Genomic DNA, 26,753 nt, shown 5'->3' on the forward strand with positions numbered 1-26,753 from the left:
AAGCCACAGTGCCAGAATGGGAAGAGATGCTCTGCGGGATAGCTCCTCATAACGCACCGCTCCCAATGCCGCTGCAAGTGCCGCAAATGTGGCCACGTCAGTGCGCTTGCAGCTGTCAGTGTGAACACACTGCAGCGCTTTCCCTACTGCAGTCTCTGAGGGCTGGTTTAACTCATGGTGTTCTACATCTGCAAGTGCAGCCATGCCCTCAAGTACACTAAACTATTAAGAACAGTAACTACAACTGTTTACAAAGAAAAAAGTTCAAAGAACCACTGAATGGGAACCACTTTCTAGGGAAAGGGGAGCTTTCCAGCACCGATACTGGCAGTAAGAAGGAACTGAGGGAGGGGAGGCAGCGGTGCCCTTATACCGGCACATATGTATGTCACTACAGAAGGCACGAGAGCCGGTTCCCTACGGATACCACTGAGGGTAAAAACTTCCAGCGAGCACACACACCTACAATGGAATGGACACAAGCAAGCACTTGAAAAACATATGTACTTCCCCATATAAGAAGCTACAGAGTTTCACTGATGTAAGTGAGCCCTTTTCTCCAAAACAATTCAATTCAGCTCCCCCATGCAGCTTGCCTACTCTGCCAGTCCATGAATTCCCTCTACAGCTGAAAAATCATTCTCCCAGTGCTCCCTACCTTCCCTGCTCCAGTTTGGTTGAAAGTAACCATTATTTTCTGAGGGGGCAACTTCCCAGGCACTACCCCTTCCTCCAGTTTGATCTTCTCCTTAAATATTGTCCCTGTCCATTAAGAAATAAAATATCAACTTGAAATAGAGAATAAAAATTGTTAATAGTGGAGAACATGGCCACTCTGAAGTTCTTTTTGGTTGATGCAGATGCTTTTTTGGTCCAAGATGCTGTCACAGAATGGGTGGAATTTGCCATTATACTGTTAAGAACTAACTTGCTGTATGCTACATAAATCTGACTGAGTCACAAATGAATCATCTGGCTAGGGAGGATTTTAAGGATTTATGTCAGAGGACACAGTGGATGGAAATGAGAAAATAATGCTGATGGCTTAGAACACTCACTACATATGAGAAATATTTGTACCACGCTGCTTAGATCCAATTTATACTAGAACTACTCTCTCAAGCTTTGGGTCAGAGCAGAAAAAGGGTAAAACTCTCTGATGTGTAGAAAGGAGAGATGACCTTTGTAAAGAAATGCTTCTGGGATCCAAAGAACAATTTTATCTTTGTGAGAGCTCCAATAAGATTTCTTGAAGGAGTGGGCTCTTATTTCTGTTGATCTCCTAATGGAGATTATGGCTAGTAAGAAAAAGGGTTTTAAGGTAAATAAGATAAAAAGATGTATATTGAATAGGTTCAGAAGTGGAAAAATTAGGGCCTATAGGAGTATGGAGCAATGAACCAGTAAAATTATTTTAGCAACAACATTTTGAATGGACTTAATAGGAAGAAATGAGGGCACTGAGGGCAGAGAGGAAGAGATTACAGTCGATAAGGTGTGGGATGATTAGGGCTGGACAAGAATTTTGGCAATGTGGGCAGAAAGGAGAAGTTGGCTCTTAGTAGTGTTGCGCTGAAAGAAGTGGAAAGAGTTAAACATGACCTGAATGTGTGGCTCAAAAAAGATGGGACTGTGTCATTGTTACAAACACTGCACTTTTTAGCATTTGTCACTTTTACTTAAAAACCAATAAACTATACCTGGAAACGTTAGATTCAGCATTTTCCTCCAAAGTTTCTAGCTGCCAGGAAATAGACCCACTTTCTTTCTGTTGGGAGCTATGGATTTGACTTATCAAACAATGTTGGATTTGCTTAGCAAGATCTATATGGTTATTAGCCACAGGCTCGATGTGATTTAGGCTGCAGTGTGTGCAGTAGATAAGAAGTTTTACAGCTTTGGTTTGGATATTAAAGGCTTAGTAAACTTTAAAGTTTTGTAACTTTGATTTTGAATAAGTTTTGATGGACACAGTATTGTTTAATAAAAATATACAAATGACCTTACGGCACTGATAAATAACTGAAAACCTGGACAGCATTCTCACATTAGGAGATCAGAGAAATGTTAAAAAAAAGTTGGAGAGAGGAAAAATTAGGACATATTTTTGCAATACATGAAGAGAGAATATGCACAACTTAGCTCTGCCCTATCTATCTCACCTATTATTTTATCACAAGCTTGGCTCCCACTTTCACTTCACCAATGATGCCTGCTTGATTGCCTAATTCTCCATTTCTCTGACAAGCACTTTTGTTCTTTCTCCCTTGTTGCCTCTTACGAGTGGGGAAAACTACCAATAAAAATCCATAAAGCCACCATCTTATGCTCCTTTAAGTTCCTTCTCAAAATTGACCTCCTCCATAAAGCATACAAACTGTCAAATGCTAGTGACTAAGGAAGAGCAAATTTCTGATTACTGCTCCTGACTGGCTAAGAATTGGGCACATTTTACTATTTTTGATACCTCAACTCACTTCCTCTGCACCCTGACCCATTTCTTTGTTTCATCCACCTGTTATGTCTGACCCCTAGCAAAATAGGATCCCAACTTGGTTGACCTATAGGCACTATGACTATAAAAATGTTCGTGAGAACTATAGCACATAGTAAAATTATTTTGATATCTTGTACAGTCTTACAAACTGTTGTACTTTTTACATCCATGTCATCTCAGGACAGGATGCAGAGATAAAGTTCCTTGACACCTTAAATGACTGCTTTTTGGAGCAGCTAGTCCTGGAACCCACAAGAGGAGAGGCATTTCTTGATTTAGTCCTAACTGGAGCACACGATCTGGTCCAAGAGGTGAATATAGCTGGACTGCTTGGTAATAGTGACCATAAGATAATTAACTTTAACATCTCTGTTGCGGGGAAAACACCACAGCAGCCCAACACTGTAGCATCTAATTTCAGAAAGGGGAACTACACAAAAATGAGGAAGTTAATTAAACAGAAATTAAAAGGTACAGTGCCAAAAGTGAAATCCCTGCAAGCTGCATGGAAACGTTTTAAAGACATCATAATAGATGCTCAACTTAAATTTATACCTCAAATTAAAAAACATACTAAGAGAACCAAAAAAAGTACCACCATGGCTCAACAAAGTAAAAGAAGCAGTTAGAGGCAAAAAGGCATCCTTTAAAAAGTGGAAGTTAAATCCTAGTGAGGAAAATAGAAAGCAGCATAAACTCTGACAAATGAAATGTAAAAATATAATTCAAGGACTTCAAGGACATTGAAGTCAATGGTAAATGGGACAAAATACAACATGGTTTTACAAAAGGTAGATTGTGCCAAACCAACCTGATCTCCTTCTTTGAGAAAGTAACAGATTTTTTAGACAAAGGAAATGCAGTGGATCTAATTTACCTAGATTTCAGTAAGGCGTTTGATACCGTGCCACATAGGGAATTATTAGTTAAATTGGATAAGACGGGGATCAATAGGAAAATTGAAAGGTGGATAAGGAATTGGTTAAAGGGGAGATTACAACGGGTCCTACTGAAAGGTGAACTGTCAGGCTGGAGGGAGGTTACCAGTGGAGTTCCTCAAGGATCTGTTTTGGGACCAATCTTATTTAATCTTTTTATTACTGACCTCGGCACAAAAAGTGGGAGTATGCTAATAAAGTATGTGGATGATATAAAGCTGGGAGGTATTGCCAATTTAGAGAAGGACAGGGATATCCTACCGGAGGATCTGGATGACTTTGTAAACTGGAGTAATAGTAATAGGATGAAATTTAATAGTGAGAAGTGTAAGGTCATGCATTTAGGGATTAATAATAAGAATTTTAGTTATAAGCTGGGGACGCATCAATTAGAAGTAACAGAGGAGGAGAACGACCTTGGAGTATTGGTTGATCATAGGATGACTATGAACCGCCAATGTGATTTGGCCGTGAAAAAAGCTAATGCGGTCTTCGGATGCATCAGGAGAGGTATTTCCAGTAAGGATAAGGAGGTTTTAGTACCGTTATACAAGGCACTGGTGAGACCTCACCTGGAATACTGTGTGCAGTTCTGGTCTCCCATGTTTAAGAAGGATGAATTCAAACTGGAACAGGTACAGAGAAGGGCTACTAGGATGATCCGAGGAATGGAAAACTTCTCTTATGAAAGGAGACTCAAGGAGCTTGGCTTGTTTAGCCTAACTAAAAGAAGGTTGAGGAGAGATATGATTGCTCTCTATAAATATATCAGAGGGATAAATACTGGAGAGGGAGAGGAATTATTTAAGCTCAGTACCAATGTGGACACAAGAACAAATGGACATAAACTGGTCATTGGGAAGTTTAGACTTGAAATTAGATGAAGGTTTCTAACCATCAGAGGAGTGAAGTTTTGGAATAGCTTTCCAAGGGAGGCAGTAGGGGCAAAAGATCTATCTGGCTTTAAGATTCAGCTCGATAAGCTTATGGAGGAGATGGTATAATGGGATAACATGGTTTTGGTAATTAAATATTCATGGTAAATAGGCCCAATGGCCTGTGATGGGATATTAGATGGGGTGGGATCTGAGTTACACAGGAAAGAATTTTCTGTAGTATCTGGCTGGTGAATCTTGCCCATATGCTCAGGGTTTAGCTGATCACCATATTTGGGGTCGGGAAGGAATTTTCCTCCAGGGCAGATTGGAAGAAGCCCTGGAGGTTTTTCGCCTTCCTCTGTAGCATGGGGCATGGGTCACTTGCTGGAGGATTCTCTGCTCCTTGAAGTCTTTAAACCACGATTTGAGGACTTCAATAGCTCAGACATACGTGAGAGGTTTTTTGCAGGAGTGGTGGATGAAATTCTGTGGCCTGCGTTGTGCAGGAGGTCAGACTAGATGATCATAATGGTCCCTTCTGACCTAAATATCTATGAAATATCTATGAATTAGGAAGACCAAAAAAGAATTAAGTACATCAGAAGCAGGACGCTTGCTAAACAACCAGTGGGGCCACTGGATGATTGGGATGCTAAAGGAGCACTCAAGGACGATAAGACCATTGTGGAGAACCTAAATGAATTCTTTGCATCTGTCTTCCTGGCTGAGGATCTGAGGGAGATTCCCAAACCTGAACCATTCTTTTTAGATGACAAGTCTGAGAAACTGTCAAGATTGAGGTGTCATTAGAGGAGATTTTGGAACAAATTGATAAACTAAAGAGTAATACGTCACCAGGACCAGATGGTATTCACCCAAGAGTTCTGAAGTAAATTGAATGTGAAACTGCAGAACTACTAAGTGTAGCCTGTAACCTATCATTTAAATCAAATGACTGGAGGATAGCTAATGTGACACCCATTTTTAAAAAGGGCTCCAGTGGTGATCCCAGCAATTACAGGCCAGTAAGCCTGACTTCAGTACCGGGCAAACTGGTTGAAACTATAGTAAAGAATCAAGTTGTCAGACACATAGATGAACATAATTTGTTGGGGAAGAGTCAATACAGTTTTTGTAAAGGGAAATCATGCCTCACCAATCTGCTAGAATTCTTTGAGGGGGTCAACAAGCATGTGGACAAAGAGGATCCAGTGCATATAGTGTACTTAGATTTTCAAAAAGCCTTTGATAAGGTCCGTCACCAAAGGCTCTTAACAAAGTAAGCTGTCATGGGATAAGAGGGAAGGTCCTCTCATGGATTGGTTAAAAGATAGGAAACAAAGAGTAGGAGTAAATGGTAGGAGTAAAGGTTAGGAGTAAATGGGAGTAAATTGTCAGTTTTCAGAATGGAGGGAGGTAAGGGAGGAGGGAGAGAGTGGATCTCTCAAAACTGGGTGATCAGGCAACACAATGGCAGATGACATTCAATGTTGATAAATGCAAAGTAATGCCCACTGGAAAACATAATCCCAACTATACATATAAAATGATGGGGTCTAAATTAGCTGTTATCACTCAAGGAGTCATTGTGGATAGTTCTCTGAAAACATCCACTCAATGTGCAGCGGCACTCAAAAAAGCGAACAGAATGTTGGGAATCATTAAGAAAGATAAGAAGACAGAAAATATCATATTGCCTCTATAGAAATCCATAGTACGCCCACATCTTGAATACTGTGTGCAGATGTGGCCCCCCCCTCATCTCAAAAAAGATATATTGGAATTGGAAAAGGTTCACAAAAAGGCAAGATTAATACGGCTGGGACTTTTCAGTTTGGAAAACAGACGACTAAGGGGGGAGATGATACAGATCTATAAAATCATAACTGGTGTGGAGAAAGTAAATAAGGAAGTGTTATTTACTCCCTCTCATAACACAAGAACTAGGGATCACCAAATGAAATTAATAGGCAGCAGGTTTAAAACAAACAAAAGGAAGTATTTTTTCACACAACACACAGTCAACCTGTGGAACTCCTTGCCAGAGGATGTTGTGAAGGCCAAGTCTATAATAGGGTTCAAAAAAGAACTAGATATTCATGGAGGATAGGTCCATCAATGGTTATTAGCCAGGATGAACAGTGATGGTGTCCCTAGCCTCTGTTTGCCAGAAGCTGGGAATGGGTGACAGGGGATGGATCACTTGATGATTACCTTTTCTTTTCATTCCTTCTGTGGCACCTGGCATTGGTCACTGTCAGAAGACAGGATACTGGGCTAGATGGACCTTTGGTCTGACCCAGTATGGCCATTCTTATGTTCCACTATTCCTCTCTCAGTTCCTAACAACGAATTTAAAAAAACAGTAACAAAATGGTAGAAGTGGTCTTCCTCAAAAAATTCTCTACTTTTCACCTGTAATTCCATAGCCCCTTGCTCCATTGTGCATGCTGCTGGACACCAGGGATTGTTTTTTTTTAAGGTGTAAGGTATTCCTCTAGCCTCTGGGACTGCTGCTTTTTCTTCTTCTTTTAAATTCAGAGTCTCTGCACACCTTTCAAACACTTGTGTTAATACTTGCATACACCTTTATAAGAAGAATATTTCATAGCTTAACTCAACACTGCAAAGTTATGGGGATACATTCCACTTATTCTCCTTTGTGGTTGTACCTACAATACCCTGCTTTATGACATGAGAGTTAAATAATTCTTCTGATAAATTACATCAGTTCTTTCCCCCATGTATATTTTGAATAAGATGAAAGGTCAGTGAAAAAGGCAACAAGATTGAAGAACTAAAGAGTAAAGTTTTCAGACAGACTGATCATAACAAGACAATATTTTACTCTGGTCTCTGTTTCTGAAGGCATGCGCTAAAGATTTATGGGAACATGGTGCACAATGAACTATTATATTAAACACTGGAACATTATTTCACCTCAGGCCAAAGATATATACAGTAAAAGCTTTTTTATCCAGCATCCTGGGGGAATGGGTGGGGGGGTGCCGGCAAGTTGAAAATTCCAATTAACTAAGAGGGAGGGAGTTTGGTGCAGGAGGGGATGCAGGACTGAGGGTTGGGGTGCTGGATCCGGGCGGCTCCCTGCAAGCAGCAACATGTCCCTGCTGCTTCTAGGCGGAGGTGCAGGTAGGAGGCAATGTGTGCTGCCTCCGCCCACAGGCGCCATCTCTGCAGCTCCCATTGGACATGGGTCCTGGCCAATGGAAGCTGCAGAGCTAGTGCTCGAGGCGAGGCAGGGCGGGGGCAGTGCGCAGAGCTGCATAGCCACGCCTCTGTCTAGGAGCAGCAGGGACATGTCGTCGCTTGCGGGAGCCACCCAAAGTGATTGCCATCTAGATTCAGCACCCCGAATCCCCTCCCACACCCCAGCCCTCTGCCCCGAGCCCCCCCTACACCTAAACTCCCTCCCAGAGCCCGCACCCCGCACCTCCTCCCACGCCTCAACCCTGTGCCCCAGCCCTGAGCCTCTCTTGCACTCCGGACTCCTTGTGACCATTCCTCCACCTAAGAGCAGCAGGGACATGTCACCGCTTCCAGGGAGCCACGTGGAGCCAGGTAGGGAGCCTGCCGGCCCCACACCAACTGGATTTCAATGAAGATCAGAAATGCCGGTTTATAGAGCTTTCTGGTTGGTAAAGTGCTGGATAGCACAGCTTTCATTGTACACAGAATTTGTACTGAAGTGCAAAACTGACATAAAATGCCTAGATAATAGTATTCCTATTTCAGTAGTCCCAAACACCACGTAAAGGGCTTACAAGAAATTATTACCTGGGTTTCAATAGAGGGAAAATACATATTATAGATATGTATAATTGTATCTGATGAATATTTGGTGTTTCAGACAAAAAAGTAGAAAATTTTCAAAAGACAGCAAAATGTACAACCATACACAGCACTCACATGAATAATTCATAGACTTCATTGGGATTACTCATTAGTAATTGTCACAGAAATGGGCCGTGAGTGGTGGAAACACTTGTCTTATTCAGGATATTCCATCCCTGCTAAATCCATTCAAATAGTGAAACTCTCCTAATATTCATTTCTTCATAGTTCTTTTCTTATCCCCTACTTTACTAGATCAAAAGAGCTGTTTTTATTTTTATACTCAAAAACCAACTACATATTTTAGCACTAATAATTGTAGATGGAATGAAATGTAAGAACAATGGAAAGATGATTAAGTTTAAGTGGTGCTGGTTGCTTTTTATAACAAAAAAATGAGAAAGTGATGGTCAAAAATAAAAAAGTAACAATCTCAGTAAAATTGGAAAAGAAAAAGAAAAGCTATGGAACAACATTTAAATTATAAGAGAGTTTATTCTCCATTATAAAAGTTTATATACCTATCATTTAATAATTTAAAAACAATGGCTTACGTAAAGGGCTAGAATGGCGTAAAGGGGCCCTTAAAACCCTGGTTCAAATTATGGGAGGATTCTCCTGGTGCAGGCACTTAGGAAGAGAGCCACAAGGCTTACTTCTGAGGACCCATCTGCAAGCTCTGTCATATGGAGAATGGGACTGGGGATTGGATGGGTGCCAGTGACAGGATTTCAGCACACAATGATGTGAAAATTCCTTGTAGCACCATAGCCCATAGGGCAGCCTGGGGAGATGGCTGTAAATTAGACAGCTCTGAATACTGTCTAATCATGCTGTGGACGCTGGAACAACTTAGGGTAAGAATGGCACAAAGGAGTCTCAAAGCTACCTTAGCCCCCTTCCCTCCTGGGCTGCGAGTTCTGGGCTAAAACACAGAATAGAATCAAACCACTAATATGTAAAAATCCATGGAAAAGTTTTGCTTAGTGAAAGACAGGGGAAAGAGATAAGTTTTTTGTCACAGGAATCATGGCAGTGGAAAACATACAGCCTTTGGAATAGGCACTGTGGAAAAGTTAAATGTAGGTAAGGTATAAAGTGGAAAATGGTAAGTTTCAGAAGAAATCTGAAGCAGACATGGGTCCAAGGTAACAAGTTGCAAGTCTAGATCTGGATTTCCCACAATCTGAGTGTTGTAGTAGCCAAGCAAGGTACGAACAAACTTCAACAGGACTTTATTTTTTAAAGTGGAAACCTCTTTTCCAAGCTGCCACTGCATCCTCAGTAGCTCTCCCTCAGCCTCTTCAACTCCTCCCCACTCCTTCCTGTTTCCTGTCCTTTCAGACTCCCAACAGCCAGTGCTCCCAATTCTAATAATTACAAGCACCATCTAAACACCACACTGAGTTTTTGTTTTGCTTTGACCCATTATGCCAGTATGCATCCACGAAGTTCAACTCTGGATCTGAATTATTCCACAGATTCAGATCCATCTCTAATAAAAACTCATTTAATCATGGCCTGGAGCCCAGATGCTTTTTTTAACTGTCTGAAAACTACTTAAAGATACAGCTCCCTTCTTCGTTCTGCTGTATAAAAAATGTCTTTTTATTCATACAAACTTTTATGAGAAAAAATGTTACAGCACTGAAACTTCTGCAGAGTAAGAGAAATATGCAGTACTAGACGTACCACTTTAAAAAACTTACTGGGAGACTTTTCCTCCACCTCTGTAGGCTCTTTTTTTTCTGCTTTTGGTGGGCCTTTGATTTTGTATATCAGTGAACGAAGTTTGCCCATCCAGGAAGTGTCTTCATCCATCTCCTCTTCTTCTTCGAGTGGAATACCTAACATGCAGTAAAACTAATTAGAAACAAACCATATGCCTTCAAGATAAAATTGTTCAACACACATACTTAAAAAAAATTCCACAACATGTACTGCATAAGGTTAAGAAATCTGTAGATTAGGAATATTGAAAATAGCTTTTAACCAGCGGATTTCTAGAATGTTAGCTATAGTAGTACCCCTCAAAACAGCAAATTTACTACAGTTATAGTATAAATATTACAAATAATCAGATATATAATACTCCTTCTGAACATCAGTAATTGATTCCCCTAGTATAACAGGGGACACAACTATAAAACTATTGTTTTAGGAAGATTCTACTGCAATTAATGATGACACAAAAGTCCTGTAAGATTTGGCTCGGGTTTAGGGAGAGTGTAACAATATATTCCTCTGAATGGGATGATTTAAAGGGGTTGGTTTGATGCTTTTATTTATTGGCTGGTGGAGTTTGTTTCTTGTTAAAGGACCCTGAGAGGTGGGAGGATACCAGAGCTTGGGCTCAAGCCCAAGCCTGGAAGTCTACACAGCAATGAAACGGCCCTGCAGCCTGAGCCCCGTGAGCCCGAGTTGGCTGGCACGGACCAGCTACGGGTGTCTAGTTGCTGTGTAGACAGACTCTCACAGCACCTAGAGCTGACCAAACTGTGTCTGAACCATGCTTAAAGAGATGCTCCATCCCCTTATAGCTCCTATGTGTGACGGGACTGTGCATGCATATTCTCCACTGAGCAACTGATATGTTCCCTCCAGACCAGGAACACAGGGGTAAAAGTGGTCTTTCCCTATAATTGATGCTACCAGTTGTTTCATGCTGTGGTGGAGCCAGACACTTGAATGGAGAGCAGGGAGCCTCTCTCTCCAACTGGCAGCCAGGCAGTGTGGAGGAGGAAGCAGTCTGATTCAAATGCAAAGGAGACAAAATCCAGACAGGATGGGGGCGGGGGGAAGGGAGGAGTAGATTAGGACACAGAATCAGGTAAGAGTGGGACCAGAAGTGAGGACGGAAACTGGGACTGGCTGGGCAAAGAAGCTGCAATCTGGAGGGAGGGAAAGCTGAGACTGGAATCCAGGCTGCAGGGAAGGGGAATGGGACTGAGAGATCATGACGGAATCAGAGAGGGGAACTAGGGTTCAGTTGGCTGGAGGGAGATGTGGGACGCTGAGATTATATGAGGAGCTGAGGTGTCGGGGGAGAACTCGGACTGGCTGTGCAAAGAGACAAGGATCCACAGAGGGGAGCAGACTGCAGCAAAGAGTCAGCAGGAAGGGGATGGGTGAGATTGGATTGGATAAGCCTAAGGAGAGAGACTAGAACTGGGAGTCAGTGGGAGGAGCAGAGGACAAGCTGGATGAGGAGCTGGGAGAAAGTAACTAGGATTGGCTGGGCAAGCAGACTGGGATTGGATGTGGGGAGGGGGAGAGAGGGACTAAGAGAACCTGGAGGTGGAGACTAGGATTGCTTGGCAAGGAGACTGTGGTTAGTATAAGAAGCCTGAGCAGTGAAGACTGAGACCGGGTAGGTAAAGAGAGTGGGACTGGAAAAAGGAGATGAGAATGGGGAAAAGACAGACCTGGGTCAAGAATAGATTGGATGATATGTAGTGCAGAAGGGGTCAAATCTGGGGGAAAAGAGGCAACAGGGTCTGTGTTCATTAGATCTACTCTCCTCCAGAGCCTGGAATGAAACCCAAGATTCCTGAGTTTCACCAGATCTCTCTGAAACACACTGCCAGTGTCCTATCCCCCTCTAATGTTGACCTGCAAAGACGTTTACAACCTACTACTTCTATCAGTTACCCCATTAACTCAAATGGCAGAGTTCTGTGAAGTTCCAACTCTTAGGGTTCCAACTCTGCAGAAGAAACATATAGGTGTCAAGAAGATATCACATAATGGAATTTCTGAATTTTCAGTTTGCTTTTTAAAAAATCTAGGAAATTGCACACAAACAGCTATGTTAAAAGAACAACTGTTAAGGTTGCAAAGTCAAGCATTCAAAAGTTAAGAAATGCCAGAAGCAAAGTTGCCTGTGTATCCTTCATTCAGCTAATTTCTACGTATGCATTATACTTTCCTCAATTACATTGTCACAAACTATTTTTTCTACTTAGCATTCTGAGAGTACTTAGCATTTTATACCACTTAATATGTTCGCACTACAGCTCCCACTGACTTCAGTTGCATATGTGAGTGCTAAGCACTTTTGTAAATTAGATCCCAGGGTCCCTAATCAGAAAATCAGGAACACAAATGATTATCACTTGTGAAAAGTTTGGTATCCATGACTTGCCTCACACAGAAACTATCTCGCAGAGATAGATTCCACTTCTCCAGGAAATCATTCAACTGATTTAACCATAAGATCATCCTTTCTCTTCCTACAATCCCCTGCCTCATTCATTACACACCTTCCAATCTCCTAGCTGAACCCCTGCCACACAATCTACACTGTAGGGTATATATATATGTGCACTACATTTAAAAACCTGTGACTGGCCCTTGCCAGCTGACTCCGGCTCACGGGACTCTGGTTTGCTGGGCTGTTTAATTGCCACGTAGACATTCAGGCTTGGGCTCCAGCCTGAGCCCTGGAACTCCACAAGTGGGGAGGGTCCCGGAGCTCAGGCTCCAACCTGAGCCTGAATGTCCACACCGCAATTAAGCCCAAGCCCTGTGAGCCTGAGTCAGCTGGCCAGCCATGGGTGTTTAATTGCAGTGCACACATAGTGTGCAAGTGGTAGAGTCCCCTTTGCTATGCCAGAGGTTGGTCCTGGCTTGCACCACCAGAATTGGAGTCCTCTTGGACTATGATTGGAGGGACTGATGGACCCTTTGAGGAGCAGTGGGCACTGTTGGAGTTCTCTGTTTAGTGTCCCCTTCATGTTCTTTGATTTTTGCCTTATGACCTTCACTCCCATCCCTGTTTTTTCATTTGTTGTCTCCACCATTTAGTTGTGGCCCAGGTCCACTGGTACCTCCCTCTGGGTTAAGTGAGAGGGACTTTAGGAATGGGTGGGCTTAGGCCAACCACTTCCCGGAACCCAGAATACAATTTATGCAACAAATGAAGCAGTGTCCAACAAGTGAAGCAGAACCTTCACTACACAACCCTGAACCATCCCAAGAGCACGTCCATTCTGTGCACGGAAGCAAGAGTCCTGTGGAAACAATAGTGTGTGCTCATGTAACTAAAAAATATATCACAACACATTCACACAAGGGGGCCAAATTAAGGTTGCACAGGCAACTTTAATTCTGGCATTTCCTAACTTATGAAGCAAAACGAACAAAAAAGGTATGTCCCCTCTCCCCCGTGTAATATATAATTATGTCTAGCGGGTCAGTCTCCGTTTACAGCTGTAAGTTTAATTAATTTTTAGGGTATCCAGAACTTCTTCCCTGGTGATTTCTTTGTTATTTAAATTTAATTAATCACCATCATCTCCTCCTCCTTCTTCTAATATCAGGGCTAGGTAGGGCTGAAAATTTAAATAATATATAATAAAAATGTTCAATTCAATTAAAACTTTACAATGGAAATAAACCATGACACACACTTTAGATCCTTTCGGGACTTAGAAACGCCAGGAACAGTCATTCGATACATAACACAACTAAAATCAAGTAAGTTATGTCTTCAGTATCTTGCTTGCTATGGAAAAGAATCAGAACTAAAATGTATAATGTTCAATCAGTGAAAAAAATAATTTGCCTCTCACCACAGTGAATTAGAAGATCATCGTGAAACTCATATAGCTCTTCCCGAATCTCCTCTGGACAGGGACAATCTTCTCTCAGTTGAAAATTTAGCAACATATTAATCTTTTAAGGACAAAAATAAACCCAAATATTTAGGACTGCACAGGGGCCTACACAGAGTACAGTAACACAGACATCCTTTACTGTTACTTATTTACACTTGGTTCTCAAAAGAACTGGCTTAAGGATTTTAATTATGATTCGGGCTGTCAAGCAATTAAAAAAAATAATTGTGATTAATCATACTGTTAATAATAGAATACCATTTATTTAAATATTTTTGGATGTTTTCTACATTTTCAATTATATTTATTTCAATTACAAAACAGATACAAAGTGTATAGTGCTCACTTTATTTTTATTACAAATATTTGCACTGTAAAAAGCAAATTGTATTTTTCAATTCACCTAATACAAATACTATAGTGCAATCTCATTATCATGAAAGTTGAATATACAAATGTAGAATTATGTAGAAAAAAATAACTGCATTAAAAAATAAAACAATGTAAAACTTTAAGGCCTACAAGTCCACTCAGTCCTACTTCTTGTTCAGCCAATTGCTCAGACAAACAATTTTTTTTACTTTTGCAGGAGATAATGCTGCCCGCTTCTTGTTTACAATGTCACCTGAAAGTGAGAACAGGTGTTTGCATGGCATTGTTGTAGCCAGCATCTGGCAGGTAAATACCTGCCAGATGAGCTAAAGATTCATATGTCCCTTCATCCTTCAACCACCATTCCAGGGGACATGCGTCCATGCTGATGACTGATTCTGCTCAATAACGGTCCAAAGCAGTGCAGACCGACATGTTCATTTTCATCATCTGAGTCAGGTGCCACCAGCCAAAAGCTGATTTTCTTTTTTGGTGGTTCAGGTTCTGGTAGTTTCTGCATCAGAGTGTTGTTTTTTTAAGACATCAGAAAGCATGCACCACACATCGTCCCTCTCAGATTTTGGAAGGCACTCCAGGTTCTCCTCCAAGGAGTTCAGCCACAAATTTAATTGATGCTTTTTTTTTTTTTAACAAGCATCATCAGCATGGAAGCTTGTCCTCTGGAATGGTGGTCAAAGCATGAATATTTAGCATATCTGGCATGTAATACCTTGCACTGCTGGCTACAAAAGTGCCATGTGAACGCCTGTTCTCACTTTCAGGTGACACTGTAAATAAGAAGCGGGCAGCATTATCTTCTGTAAATGTAAACAAACTTGTATCTCTTAACGATTGGCTGCACAAGAAGTTGGACTGAGTGGACCTGTAGGCGCTAAAGTTTACATTGTTTTGTTATGGAGTGTAGGTATGTAACAAAAAATTCGATATTTGTAAGTTGCACTTTCACGATAAAGAGATTGCTTGTATGAGGTGAATTGAAAAATACTACTTTTGTTTGTCATTTTTACAGTGCAAATATTTGTAATCAAAAGTATTATAAAGTGAGCACTGTACGCTTTGTATTCTGTGTTGTAACTGAAATAAATATATTTTAAAATGTAAAAAACAAATCCAAAAATATTTAACAAATTTCAATTGGTATTCTATTGTTTAACAGTGCAATTAGAACTGTGATTAATCACAATTAATTTTTAAAATGTGATTCATTTTTAAAAGTTAATTATGTAAGTTATCTGTGATTAATCAACAGCCCTCATTATGATTCATATAAAAAGATTCCCAACAATAAAAAAAGTTTTAGAGGAGACATTAGCCAATTGTCTTGAAAAAGTAAACAAACATTCCCAAAGCCCCACATAAGTAAAACAGAAAAAACAAACTATCAAAAAATTAGCTCCATAACAAACCTGATGCCTGCTACCTTTTGCATGCATCTCTAGTGCAGTACACACAAAAACTATGAAGCAAATAACAGGTAAATTAATTGACTCTGGTGTTTCATAGATTTCCAACAAATCAGAACATTTTTCTCTCTCTCCTTGAATTTTCCCCCCCGCAAAACTGAGGAACTACTTTTAGAAATGGAGAAGTCAGTTGGTTACAAGATAAGTCCATTTTCATGCATACCAACAGTACTTGCAAAGCAAAAACTGGTAGGTTCACAGAGTTCCATTCAGGGGTCCAAGGTCAATATTTTCAGACCTATGCGTGAAAGTTAAGTTCTTAGATCCACATTTAGTCACTTCTATAAAAGTGGCCTGATTTTCAAAGAAGTTGACTGCCTGTAGTTCCTATTAACTTCAGCACCTTTACAAAATTAGGCAGACTTTAAGTATGGATATAGGATCCTACATTCAGGAATTCAGGTTTGAAAATTTTGGCTTGTAACATCTTGTGGCAGCCTAATAAACTATTTCATAAGATGTTCCATCTCTCCCAGGGTCAAAATTCTAGTTTAGGAGTTAGACAATTCTACCTCTTCCTTTCCTCACTTATCACACTTTAAAAAAACCCTCCTGTCCTTTATTTTACCTGTTCTTGAGGGGGAGAGCGAAATTCCTTCGTCTTCTTGGCAGTCAAAGCAGCAGACATGTTTAATGCTTGCATGAGTTCATTGTACCTGTATTTCTGATTATATTGCAGCTTTGACACATAATTATCTGCAAATGATACAATAGCTTCAACCCTGTGTCGCAGCTCACAGTCACAGAAATAATTGAGTAGCTCACACATCTAGCATGAAAAAAATAGAGGAGAGTTAAATATCTTAATTGATAATCTAAACCATAAACTCTAAAATGAAAGAACAACAATGAACACTGCACACTAATACGAAAGGTTCTTCTATTTGCCAGGCAATAAAAATTAGAATAATAAAAATATTTATTTTTTCACTAACTCTGATTTTTAACAAGTAATAATAAATATATACAGATATTTTATTATTATGATCTACATTATTTTGCATTTATACACTGCCTTTCATTGGATGCTGTCAAAGTGCTTTATAAATGTTTCTTCTCTCCCATAACATGCATGTCAAGTACCTTGCATGTGAAGTGATTTGCTCAAGGTCACACAGCAAGTCAATGATGGAGCCAGGACTAGAACCTGGGAGTCCTGAATCCCAGGTTACTGGCTGCAAACACTAGACGTCATACCCTATTCTTGTTTCATCAGTATTACATTTGATATACATTTACTTTAAAATGGTCACCTGGAGTTTAACAGATTCAGGTAATCTTGTCTGCACTAAGCCTTTCATCGGCGGTTTAGTTTCCTTTAATGCCTCTTCCCCAGCTTCCACAGCTTTTTCTTCAATCTGTGTAACTTCCTCCTTATCCGTTTTCTCTTCTGTTTCTTCCTTGTGCTCTCCAAACACATTGGGATCAATAAGAAGTAAAATCTGTTTCACATCATCATCATCAAAAACCCCCATTACAAGTAAAGTTCCTATAAGTTTAAGAACAGGAACAAACTGGAATTCAACTTTCCCTCCAACAGGGTCTCGGATATGAACACCACTACAGTGTACTGCCTCTGTCAGCATGCTTATGGCCTTGGTTTTGAGTATCTCAAGTGGTATCTCTGGACTGGGCTTCTGATGTTCTTCACTGGCCACAATGAAACAAGGAGTAGAAAAATTAAAACCTGGTTTCAAACAAGTGCTAAGCCCAACTCCTGGTAACCCATGTCTCTTTGATTCATCAGGATATAATTCAATTTTTCTAGTTTCATCTGTAATTGGAATGATAAATTCATTGTTCATCATAAGCTTGGCTTCTTTGGCACGTTCCAAATGAATACTGATAAGTAGATCATAGAATCCAGCGCGTAAGAGTCCAGGTAAATACTGATTATCTATTGTGTAAAATAACTGAGATAGGTCCACATGGCTACAGAGTGCATAAGCAACTCTATTATTACCCAGTGCACAAACTGAGCTATAGAGTTTTAAAGTGTGGTAGTGGAATTGCAGCAAATCCTCTTGTTCACATAGCTCCAATATATCAACACACCTGTAATGCAAACCAAAGAAACATGACAGTGAACATCATAAATGAGATTTCATTAAATACACCCACAAACAAACTGGGGGAAAATAGGAATAATGGTATAATGAGTTAAAGGATAAGGTTTTGATTAGTTCTGTTTTACACTACATGTATTCACTTTAGTACCTAATAATCGCTATGTCCACATCACCTAACCAGCAAGTGTCAGAGTAACAGCCGTGTTAGTCTGTCTTCGCAAAAAGAAAAGGAGGACTTGTGGCACCTTAGAGACTAACCAATTTATTTGAGCATGAGCTTTCGTGAGCTACATTGGAATGCATCCAATGAAGAGAGCTCTTGCTCACGAAAGCTCATGCTCAAATAAATTGGTTAGTCTCTAAGGTGCCACAAGTACTCCTTTTCTTTTAACCAGCAAGTGATAATTTAGAAATCCCTAGTTAGGAGAGGACAAATACTGAAATAAAAGGGATATGGCAGATAAGTTATCTAATATATGGAAAAGCTTTCAGAGCACCTGAGTACCCATTCAAGAATATTAATTTTCAAAAGACAATATTTTACTTTAAAGGTCCAAAACACTTCAGTAACATCAATATAAGATGCAGTGTTTTTGGAGCCTTTCTGAAGAATATTGTAGTATTTCTGGATAAAGTACACTATGTTTAGCTCTTTTTCTTGAACCAAATTTCACTAAAATTGACCTATCAAAAGCAGAATTATTAAATCAGTCTGCAAAAGAAATATGGTTAAAAAACTACATTTTTGCACAGGATCAAGTTATGCATATTAGAATATCAAATAAAACAGCCAAAACTACATTACTGTAACTCTGAAGATAAAATTGAACATTCAGTGCAATTTAGAGGGAGTTTAGATTTCTAAAATATTATTTCAATCAAGAATATGTAGTTTAATGACTGTAAAACTAAAGTAGATTATAGGAAAATATTAAATACTTTTAAAAACAACACAAAGAAGCAGAATTACAGCATTTGCATGTAATTTATATTTGTGTTTTGAACTGGGTGAAGATTCAATCCAAAGTACTTTAGAAGGTCTAGCTCTATCTTTTAATGAAACAAAATCAGATATTCTCCTAATGTCTGTAAAGGGTTCTATTTTACCTACAGTAAAGTGATCAAATGGCATCAAGATTATTTGGCTTTTAACATATATTTAAATCACATATATACTGGATGTTAGTTACAGTAAATGAAATCAGAAATTCTAAATGACTGTCAAAGTAATTCAGACTACAGCCTGACTGTACTCCTAGGCATTGAGGACACCCCTCTGAAAGAGGGACCTCAGTCAGCTACCCCTACATATTTCCTTCACAAGAAAACCACTGTGGTTCTCTCCAAATGTACCTGTTCTCCTCTGGAATATGAAGTGCCATCATTTGCAGTGGCTCCAGACACTGCACTACCCAACCATGGCGTTCACTGATACGCTCAGTCTCCACCTTCAGGAAGCTGTTAGGCATTCTGCTCCAGAGCACAGGTGTAATTGTTTGCACATCAAGGCGTGGGGGGCACTGAGGAATGGGATTTTTCTCTTCACTTTTAAAGATAGCTGCTGATAAAGGCATGGTGTTCTGCAATAAATAAATTGGAAAATTAAAAAGAAAATATTTTAAATTGTTTACCAACATCTTATGGCACAAATATTACCATGTATAATGGTTTAAAACACACACAGACACACACTCTTAAATATGTGGCTTCTGTATAACAGTAGTTATTTTTCACTAGTCACTGGGAGACTCCCACTGAGGATTACAGAAATTTATAAATTTGCAAATAAGCAAACAAACTCAACTTTAAAGATATCAAGGGTACTTAATTTATTTTGACAAAGGTAGTTTTGTTTTAGAACATGGTCCATCTTGCTCAATATCCTATCTATGACAGTAGTGTGTTCCAGAACATAAGGAAGAGCATACAGAACACAGCAATTATGGAGTGATCCACACACCTTCCCCACACGACTTCTGGTAGTCATAGGGTTAGGGTTGCCCCAAGCGTGGGGTTGCATACCTGATCATCTTGGCCAAAAGCCATTGATGGATCAATCTTCCATGAACTTATCCAGTTCTTTTTTGAACTCAGTTATGTTTTTGGCCATCACACCATCCCATTGCAATCCACAGTTTATCGATGTGTTGGGTGAAAAAGTATTTCCTCTTTTTTGTATTAAATCTGCTATCTATTAATTTCAGTAGGTGTCCCCTGATTTTTTATATTGTGGGAAAAGATAAATAACATTTGTCTATTCACTTTTTCCATACCATTCATGATTTTATAGACCTCTATTGTATTTCCCTTTAGTCGTTTCTTTTCTAAACTGAACAGCCCTAATCTTTTTAGTCTCTCGTCGCATGGAAGCTGTTCCATAATTTTGATAATCTTTGTTGCCCTTCTCTGAACATTTTCCAGTTCCACTATATCCTTTTTCAGATGAAGCAAGCAGAACTTGACACAGGATTCAAGATGTATGTGCACAATGGATTTATAAAGTGGCATTACAATCTTTTCTGTCTTCTTTTCTATCCTTTTCCTAATTGTTAACATACTGTTAGCTTTTTTGACCACTGCTGTGCACTGTACAGAAGATTTCAGAAAACAATCTGCAGTGACTCAGAGATCTTTTTCTCGGGTAGTAGCAGCTAATTTAGAATCCATTGTTGTATCTGTATAGTTGGGATTATTTTTTTCAATATGTATTACTTTGCATTTATTAATGTTGAATTTCATCTGCCATTTTTTTGCCCAGTCACGCGTTTTTTTAAAATCACTCTAACTCCTGCTTTGGACTTAACTAGGTTGAATAATTTTGTATCATCTACAAATTTTGCCACTTCACTGTTCACCCCATATAATGAACAGCACAGATCCCAGTACAGATCCCTGGGGGAGCCTGCTGTTCACCTCTTTCCATTGTGAAAACTGACCAATTATTCCAACACTTTGTTTCCTGTCTTTTAGCTACTGATGAGCTACTCATCCATGAGAGGACCTTCCCTCCTTAACCTATTTAGTTTCCGTAAGAGCCTTTGGTGAGGGACCTCATCAAAGGCTTTCTAAAATCCAAGTACACTATACTCCCTGGATCACCCTTATCCACATCCTCAAAGAATTCTAAGAGACTGGTGAGGCATGAATTCACTTCACAAAAGCCACGTTGACCCTTCCCCAACCAACCATGTTTATCTGTGTGTCTGAGAATTCTGTTCTTTATTATAGTTTCTACAAATTTGTCCTGTACTGAAATTAGGCTCACCTCTTTTGAGAATTATAATTTGCCCTTGTATAATAGTCAATTTACGTGTTTTGTAAAAGTAATTAAGTTTTAACAATACAAGGATCTCACTACCAGGCTTTTCTGTGAGAGTTACCAGATTTAAAATAGCAACATTTATTGATAGAAAACAATTACAAATACCTTTAATTTACCAAGTTCGAAATGAAACAAATTTGTGCTCATAGGTTGTATAAAAACTGCTGGAAATAATTTTGTGGTTGGTTCAACCTGAAAAAATAGATTTATCACAATTAAAAAGGCATAAAGAGTCACTTACCAGTTTATGTCAATATATATATACTGTACTGCAACTTCTACATGTTTATTAAATAATTGTACACAAGGCATTAAATTGCCCATCAGAAGCCAAACTACAGTTTGCCCTATATTGCACTGTACAATGTACCCCAATCCTTCAAACACTTAGGCACATATTTAATGTTAAGCATGTGAGTGGCCCCATCAGAGTCAAGGGGACCACTCTTGAATTTAAAGGTAAGCATGTAGGTATATGCTTGCAGGATCAGGGTATATATGTATGGTGTGTACTATAAAGTCATCTGTAATGTGTCAGCTATTCTATGATAACCTCTTCTGTTCAAGATGCAGTTTATTACAAACCAAGATTAAGAAAAAAGAAATATCTATTAGTATATAGGTACTCAATCTGGGAAAGAGCTTTGAAATCAAAATTAGGTAAAATTATTTGAATTTAGGCTTTTTTGTTAGGAAAAAAGAGAGGAATCAGGGGTGAAATTCTGTGCAGGAGGGCTGGCTAAAATGGCTTTAACTCACCTCTCAATTCTAGGCAGCTTTGGGGGCCAGAATCACTCAATGTAATTTAGACTGCCCTGGAGGCCCATCTAAATTAAGGCCAACCCTATGGGCAACAGCATTATTTAGTATCTTTGCAGCAATGTGTGCTGAGGCTGTCACGGTTCCTCCCCCACTCTGAACTCTAGGGTACAGATGTGGGGACCTGCATGAAAAACCTCCTAAGCTTATCTTTACCAGCTTAGGTCAAAACTTCCCCAAGGTACAAAATATTACCCCCGTTATCCTTGGACTGGCCGCTACCACCACCAAACTAATACTGGTTACTGGGGAAGAGCTGTTTGGACGCGTCCTTCCCCCCAAAATACTTCCCAAAACCTTGCACCCCACTTCCTGGACAAGGTTTGGTAAAAAGCCTCACCAATTTGCCTAGGTGACTACAGACCCAGACTCTTGGATCTTAAGAACAATGAACAATCCTCCCAACACTTGCACCCCCCCTTTCCTGGGAAATGTTGGATAAAAAGCCTCACCAATTTGCATAGGTGACCACAGACCCAAACCCTTGGATCTGAGAACAATGAAAAAGCATTCAGTGTTTTACAAGAAGACTTTTAATAAAAAATAGAAGTAAATAGAAATAAAGAAATCCCCCCTGTAAAATCAGGATGGTAGATATCTTACAGGGTAATTAGATTCAAAAACATAGAGAACCCCTCTAGGCAAAACCTTAAGTTACAAAAAAGATACACAGACAGAAATAGTTATTCTATTCAGCACAATTCTTTTCTCAGCCATTTAAAGAAATCATAATCTAACACATCCCTAGCTAGATTACTTACTAAAAGTTCTAAGACTCCATTCCTGTTCTGTCCCTGGCCAAGACAACTACAGACAGACACAGACCCTTTGTTTCTCTCCCTCCTCCCAGCTTTTGAAAGTATCTTGTCTCCTCATTGGTCATTTTGGTCAGGTGCCAGCGAGGTTACCTTTAGCTTCTTAACCCTTTACAGGTGAGAGGAGCTTTCCCCTGGCCAGGAGGGATTTCAAAGGGGTTTACCCTTCCCTTTATATTTATGACAGAGGCCCTGACCCTGACCCCAACCCCAGCACTTGCCATATACCAAGCCTCGTGATGGAATCCTTTGAAAGCAGCTTTATCATAGAATCATAGAATATCAGGGTTGGAAGGGACTTCAGGAGGTCATCTAGTCCAGCCCCCAATTTTTGCCCCAGATCCCTAAATGGCCCCCTCAAGGATTGAACTCATAACCCCCTGGCTTTAGCAGGCCAATGCTCAAACCACTGAGCTATCCCTCCCCTCCTGTCTCTCTACAACAGTTCTTCCTCTGGCAAGATATGGGGATTTTTGAGTGCCCTTATGCCTACTCTAGCCCCTTCATGTTAGGTAAACTCTAATTTGTTCTGAAGTAAACTTCAATGCCATATTTTTGTAAGGGGGAAGAAATGAGGGGAGATGTATCATTTAGCCAGTGTAATGTAAAGTTCTGTTTCATATTAGGATTATTTATAGTGAATTAACAGTTTCTCATACAAATGTCAAAGGCATAAAAGCTATTATAATTTTTGGAGAACTTGGAATTAACTATTTCCAATTAGATATAGCATTCGTGTCTAGCCCTGACTGATCACAACATATCACACCTTAAAACTGTGACATTGTAATTTACAGAGAAACTTATGTAGACATTTTTTTATTACTTAAAAATTTTCTCTTCTACCATCTGTATATTTAGATTCCTGGTACTTTACACACAGGAAAAAGTACCAATTTATTTTTAAGAACTCTCTAAAAATATTTCTCAAGTATTTTTCTGTAAATGGAAAAACACCTGACCATGTGGAATGGGATATATTTTTATGGTCTTTCATTTGGTATGTCCTAATTGTTTCACCATTTACAGTGACCCTAAATGAGTAAAATAAACATTTATATCACATCACTGAATATTTCATATAATATGCATGTATACTACACGTAGCATGTATGTGCAGTTAGTGTACTAGATATGCTGTGTATCAGTGTAAAGTGTCACAAGCTAAAAAGTGTGGCAAACTGCTGAAGGCTGCAGAATTGTGCATTGCAAGTTCTGTAGGTCACTCAGACAATCAATTTTATTCTCTAGAAAAACCACAAAATGCCTTAAATGATCATGCAATCACATCCGGCAAAACATACACTGTAGGTATCCAACACGTCCTAAGCTGATGTATTTTAAGGGAAATACACTCTCAGCATTGGGTTAGATACAAAATATATGGATTTCTAGCCCCTGGAAAAAAGCAAAATGTGCAATGGTTATACAGCCTGTGATTTACGCAGTCTTTCCCTAAGAAGCAGGAAAACAAAGCATCATAGATTGGAAAGCAACATTTTAATACAACAAAGTTGGAAAAATACTGAACGTATCCTAGATATTCTTTTGGAAATTGACTAAACATGGTAAAATTCTTTGCTATTTGCTAGTAGGTAGGTTGACTAGATAGATAGATACTTACTTTCTCTCTCTCTCAGTTTTAATAATTTACTTTTTATTTTCTAATCCTGTGTGAAGGTCAACACATTGTTACTAGCCTTGAATAAAATAAACTGCCTTCATAAATCTATATTAAAGATTCCATTTCTATTTTTTATGATTTGATATTGGTATGACAATTAATTATAAATGTCTCTATTAAATATATATTATTTTTCATTTCCTCCTTATTATATTAAATATAGAAAAAGGTTTCTGAACTTTCTAACAGTATATAATGAATAGGTCTAGAGCCACTCATTATTTTGGTCACTGGGCCTTTGTGACTGAAGATCCAGCATACAAATATTGCTCCTCTGCTCCACTTAAGAAAATTGAAAAATGGAAATAGTTACAACATTAGAATAACAATTATTTCAGTCTTTGTCCAGGGATCTGGCTGAACTATCAGTCACTTGCCCAAAGGACGTGACTGAAAAAAATCTCATTTATATTTTACGATTTTCATCCAGAAGTGTTTAAAAAGAAAGACAAAGGCCAAACACAGTTGTTTTCATTATTATTTTGAAAATTAGAGCAAAGAAGTAAACAATTTGAAATAGCTTAAAAGTTATTGAGACATGATTCATGTGCAGATTTTTAACTCTTTATTGCCTAAGTACTTTCACAGAAAATACACCTTTATAGGAAGGGCTACGCTCTGTTTTTTAGTAGACCAGTTTTAGTAGACCACATTAATTTAAAAAAAAAAAATCTGAAAACCACTCAATATGTTCAAAAGTGTTTTCTAGGAAAAGAATACTTGAAAAAAAGAGAGAAGTCCTTTCATGATATTCTGTTTTAAATTTAGTACAAAGACCCTGAGTTTTAATGGCTTGCACATAATAGAAACATCATTTTGAAAGCTGCCACATCAGGAATAATAATAATGCTAACGTTATCACCACATTTCCCAGGGAGTTCTTTGCAAAATTAAGAAAACACCTAAATGAACTATCCTTGCATCTAACAAACAAGGAATGCTACAAAAAATAACAGACCTAATTGTTCTTATGAGAACAATAAATTCCATGTCTTTATTCAGCAGCTGTTACCTTGATCTAAAACTGGCCATAAAAATCAGGGATCTCACTACAATAGTTTTCAAAGAAAGCAGCACACAGCATTTAATTTAAATATAGTTTAAAGAGTTAAGGGTAATTTTAGTTAACACATACTTTTTTGTGTCTACCCAAGGGTTTTTTGTTAACTTGTTTTTCTATTATTTTTTTTTAAATAGGATGCCAAAACTGCTTGAGCTCCATTGCAACAGAAACTCTAGTGCACATGGCTCTCTGGCACTGGCAACCATGCTCAGTACCTAACCATGCCACAAGCAATTCTTATTGACATAGTGCCGAAAATAGCTGTGACAGGTAGAAAACCATCTCTGCACTATGGCTTAAAATCTTTGTAAATCTGGTGGAGCCAATTGGTGTTAGGAACATTGGTAATTTTTTGGCAAACAAGTAGGTTAGGCTATGGTGTAATAAATTAATGATTGTTGTTCATGCCCCATGAAGCACCCGCAGATGGAGGGATACGCCTTGGGGCCAAGTGCAAGCTTTTGGGAATTGCTTGGTGGGAGTGGGGAAAGAGGCAGATGGCCTGTCTCTGCTCTGGGAAATTCCCAGTACAGTGTATGCTGCTGCTACAGCAGCAACCAGGCCTTAGAATATTCAGAGATTTTGGCACACTGACAAAATTAAGCAATAACAATGCAAGCCAGAAATGGTTTATATTGATTTTCAACACCTTATAACTCATCCAAATTTGAAAAAAATAATAATGGGACAAGAAAATGGCAGGGGTTTTTCCCTGCAAATTTCAAAGGTCTGCTGCAAACAATGGAAGTGTAAGAGGTTCTCAAAAAAGGATTGCAAGAATTGTTTATAATAGAAAATAACATATAGGGGTCAATACCAGCTCCCTTTATAAAAAAGTGGTCCGCATAAAACATTTGTCTTATGTCGTCTATGTCCACTAGAGGGCAACATTGTCAAAGGCACCATCCAGCAAGCGTTAGTGTTACACGTACAAAGTAGCCTGTTCTAATATGGGGACAAATACAATTTTTTCAACTGTTCTCATTCCTATCTAAAAAGCATACAATTCTATGTGGATATTTTCTAAGTGGAACATCTTTAATATTATCCACCTATAGCTCTTGAAATGTAGATATTTTTTCATATGGACCTAGTATAGACCTGGGCGTGCAAAATCTCCTGACTAGTTTACCCAACATGTTTAGCACCATTTCCATTTCACACATCCTCCGTGTTGTTTATGTACATTTCATATGATTTACTATAATGGAAAACTAACAATGTGGAACTACTCTCCTGAAGTCAACCAAAATATTGTGTTACAGTTTCCAATAGATGGAAAGAACAGAGGTTCAGTGCCTAGTCCCATGGCTGATCACAAAGCATTCACCTCCATTTATTC

The 26,753-nt window shown here is 39.1% G+C and overlaps 1 protein-coding gene across 13 annotated transcripts in view; it reads right to left on the reverse strand.

The window, feature by feature from the left end:
* RYR3 (ryanodine receptor 3) overlaps nt 1–26,753 on the reverse strand; it is a 581,512-nt gene that overhangs the window by 288,782 nt on the left and 265,977 nt on the right. For all 13 annotated transcript variants that reach the window (XR_012159473.2, XM_073348839.2, XM_073348831.2 and 10 more), the window contains 6 exons: nt 21,136–21,222; nt 19,062–19,288; nt 16,893–17,694; nt 16,208–16,408; nt 13,739–13,841; nt 9,875–10,012 (listed from right to left, as the gene is read on the reverse strand). Coding sequence is in view for 12 of the 13 variants with exons in the window: in XM_073348839.2 (XP_073204940.1) it covers nt 9,875–10,012; nt 13,739–13,841; nt 16,208–16,408; nt 16,893–17,694; nt 19,062–19,288; nt 21,136–21,222 (1,558 nt within the window). In the remaining variant the exon portion in view is untranslated. The remainder of the gene's footprint in view (nt 1–9,874; nt 10,013–13,738; nt 13,842–16,207; nt 16,409–16,892; nt 17,695–19,061; nt 19,289–21,135; nt 21,223–26,753) is intronic.

Source organism: Lepidochelys kempii, chromosome 6, assembly GCF_965140285.1.
Source record: "Lepidochelys kempii isolate rLepKem1 chromosome 6, rLepKem1.hap1, whole genome shotgun sequence".
Classification (NCBI taxonomy): Eukaryota; Metazoa; Chordata; order Testudines; family Cheloniidae; genus Lepidochelys; species Lepidochelys kempii.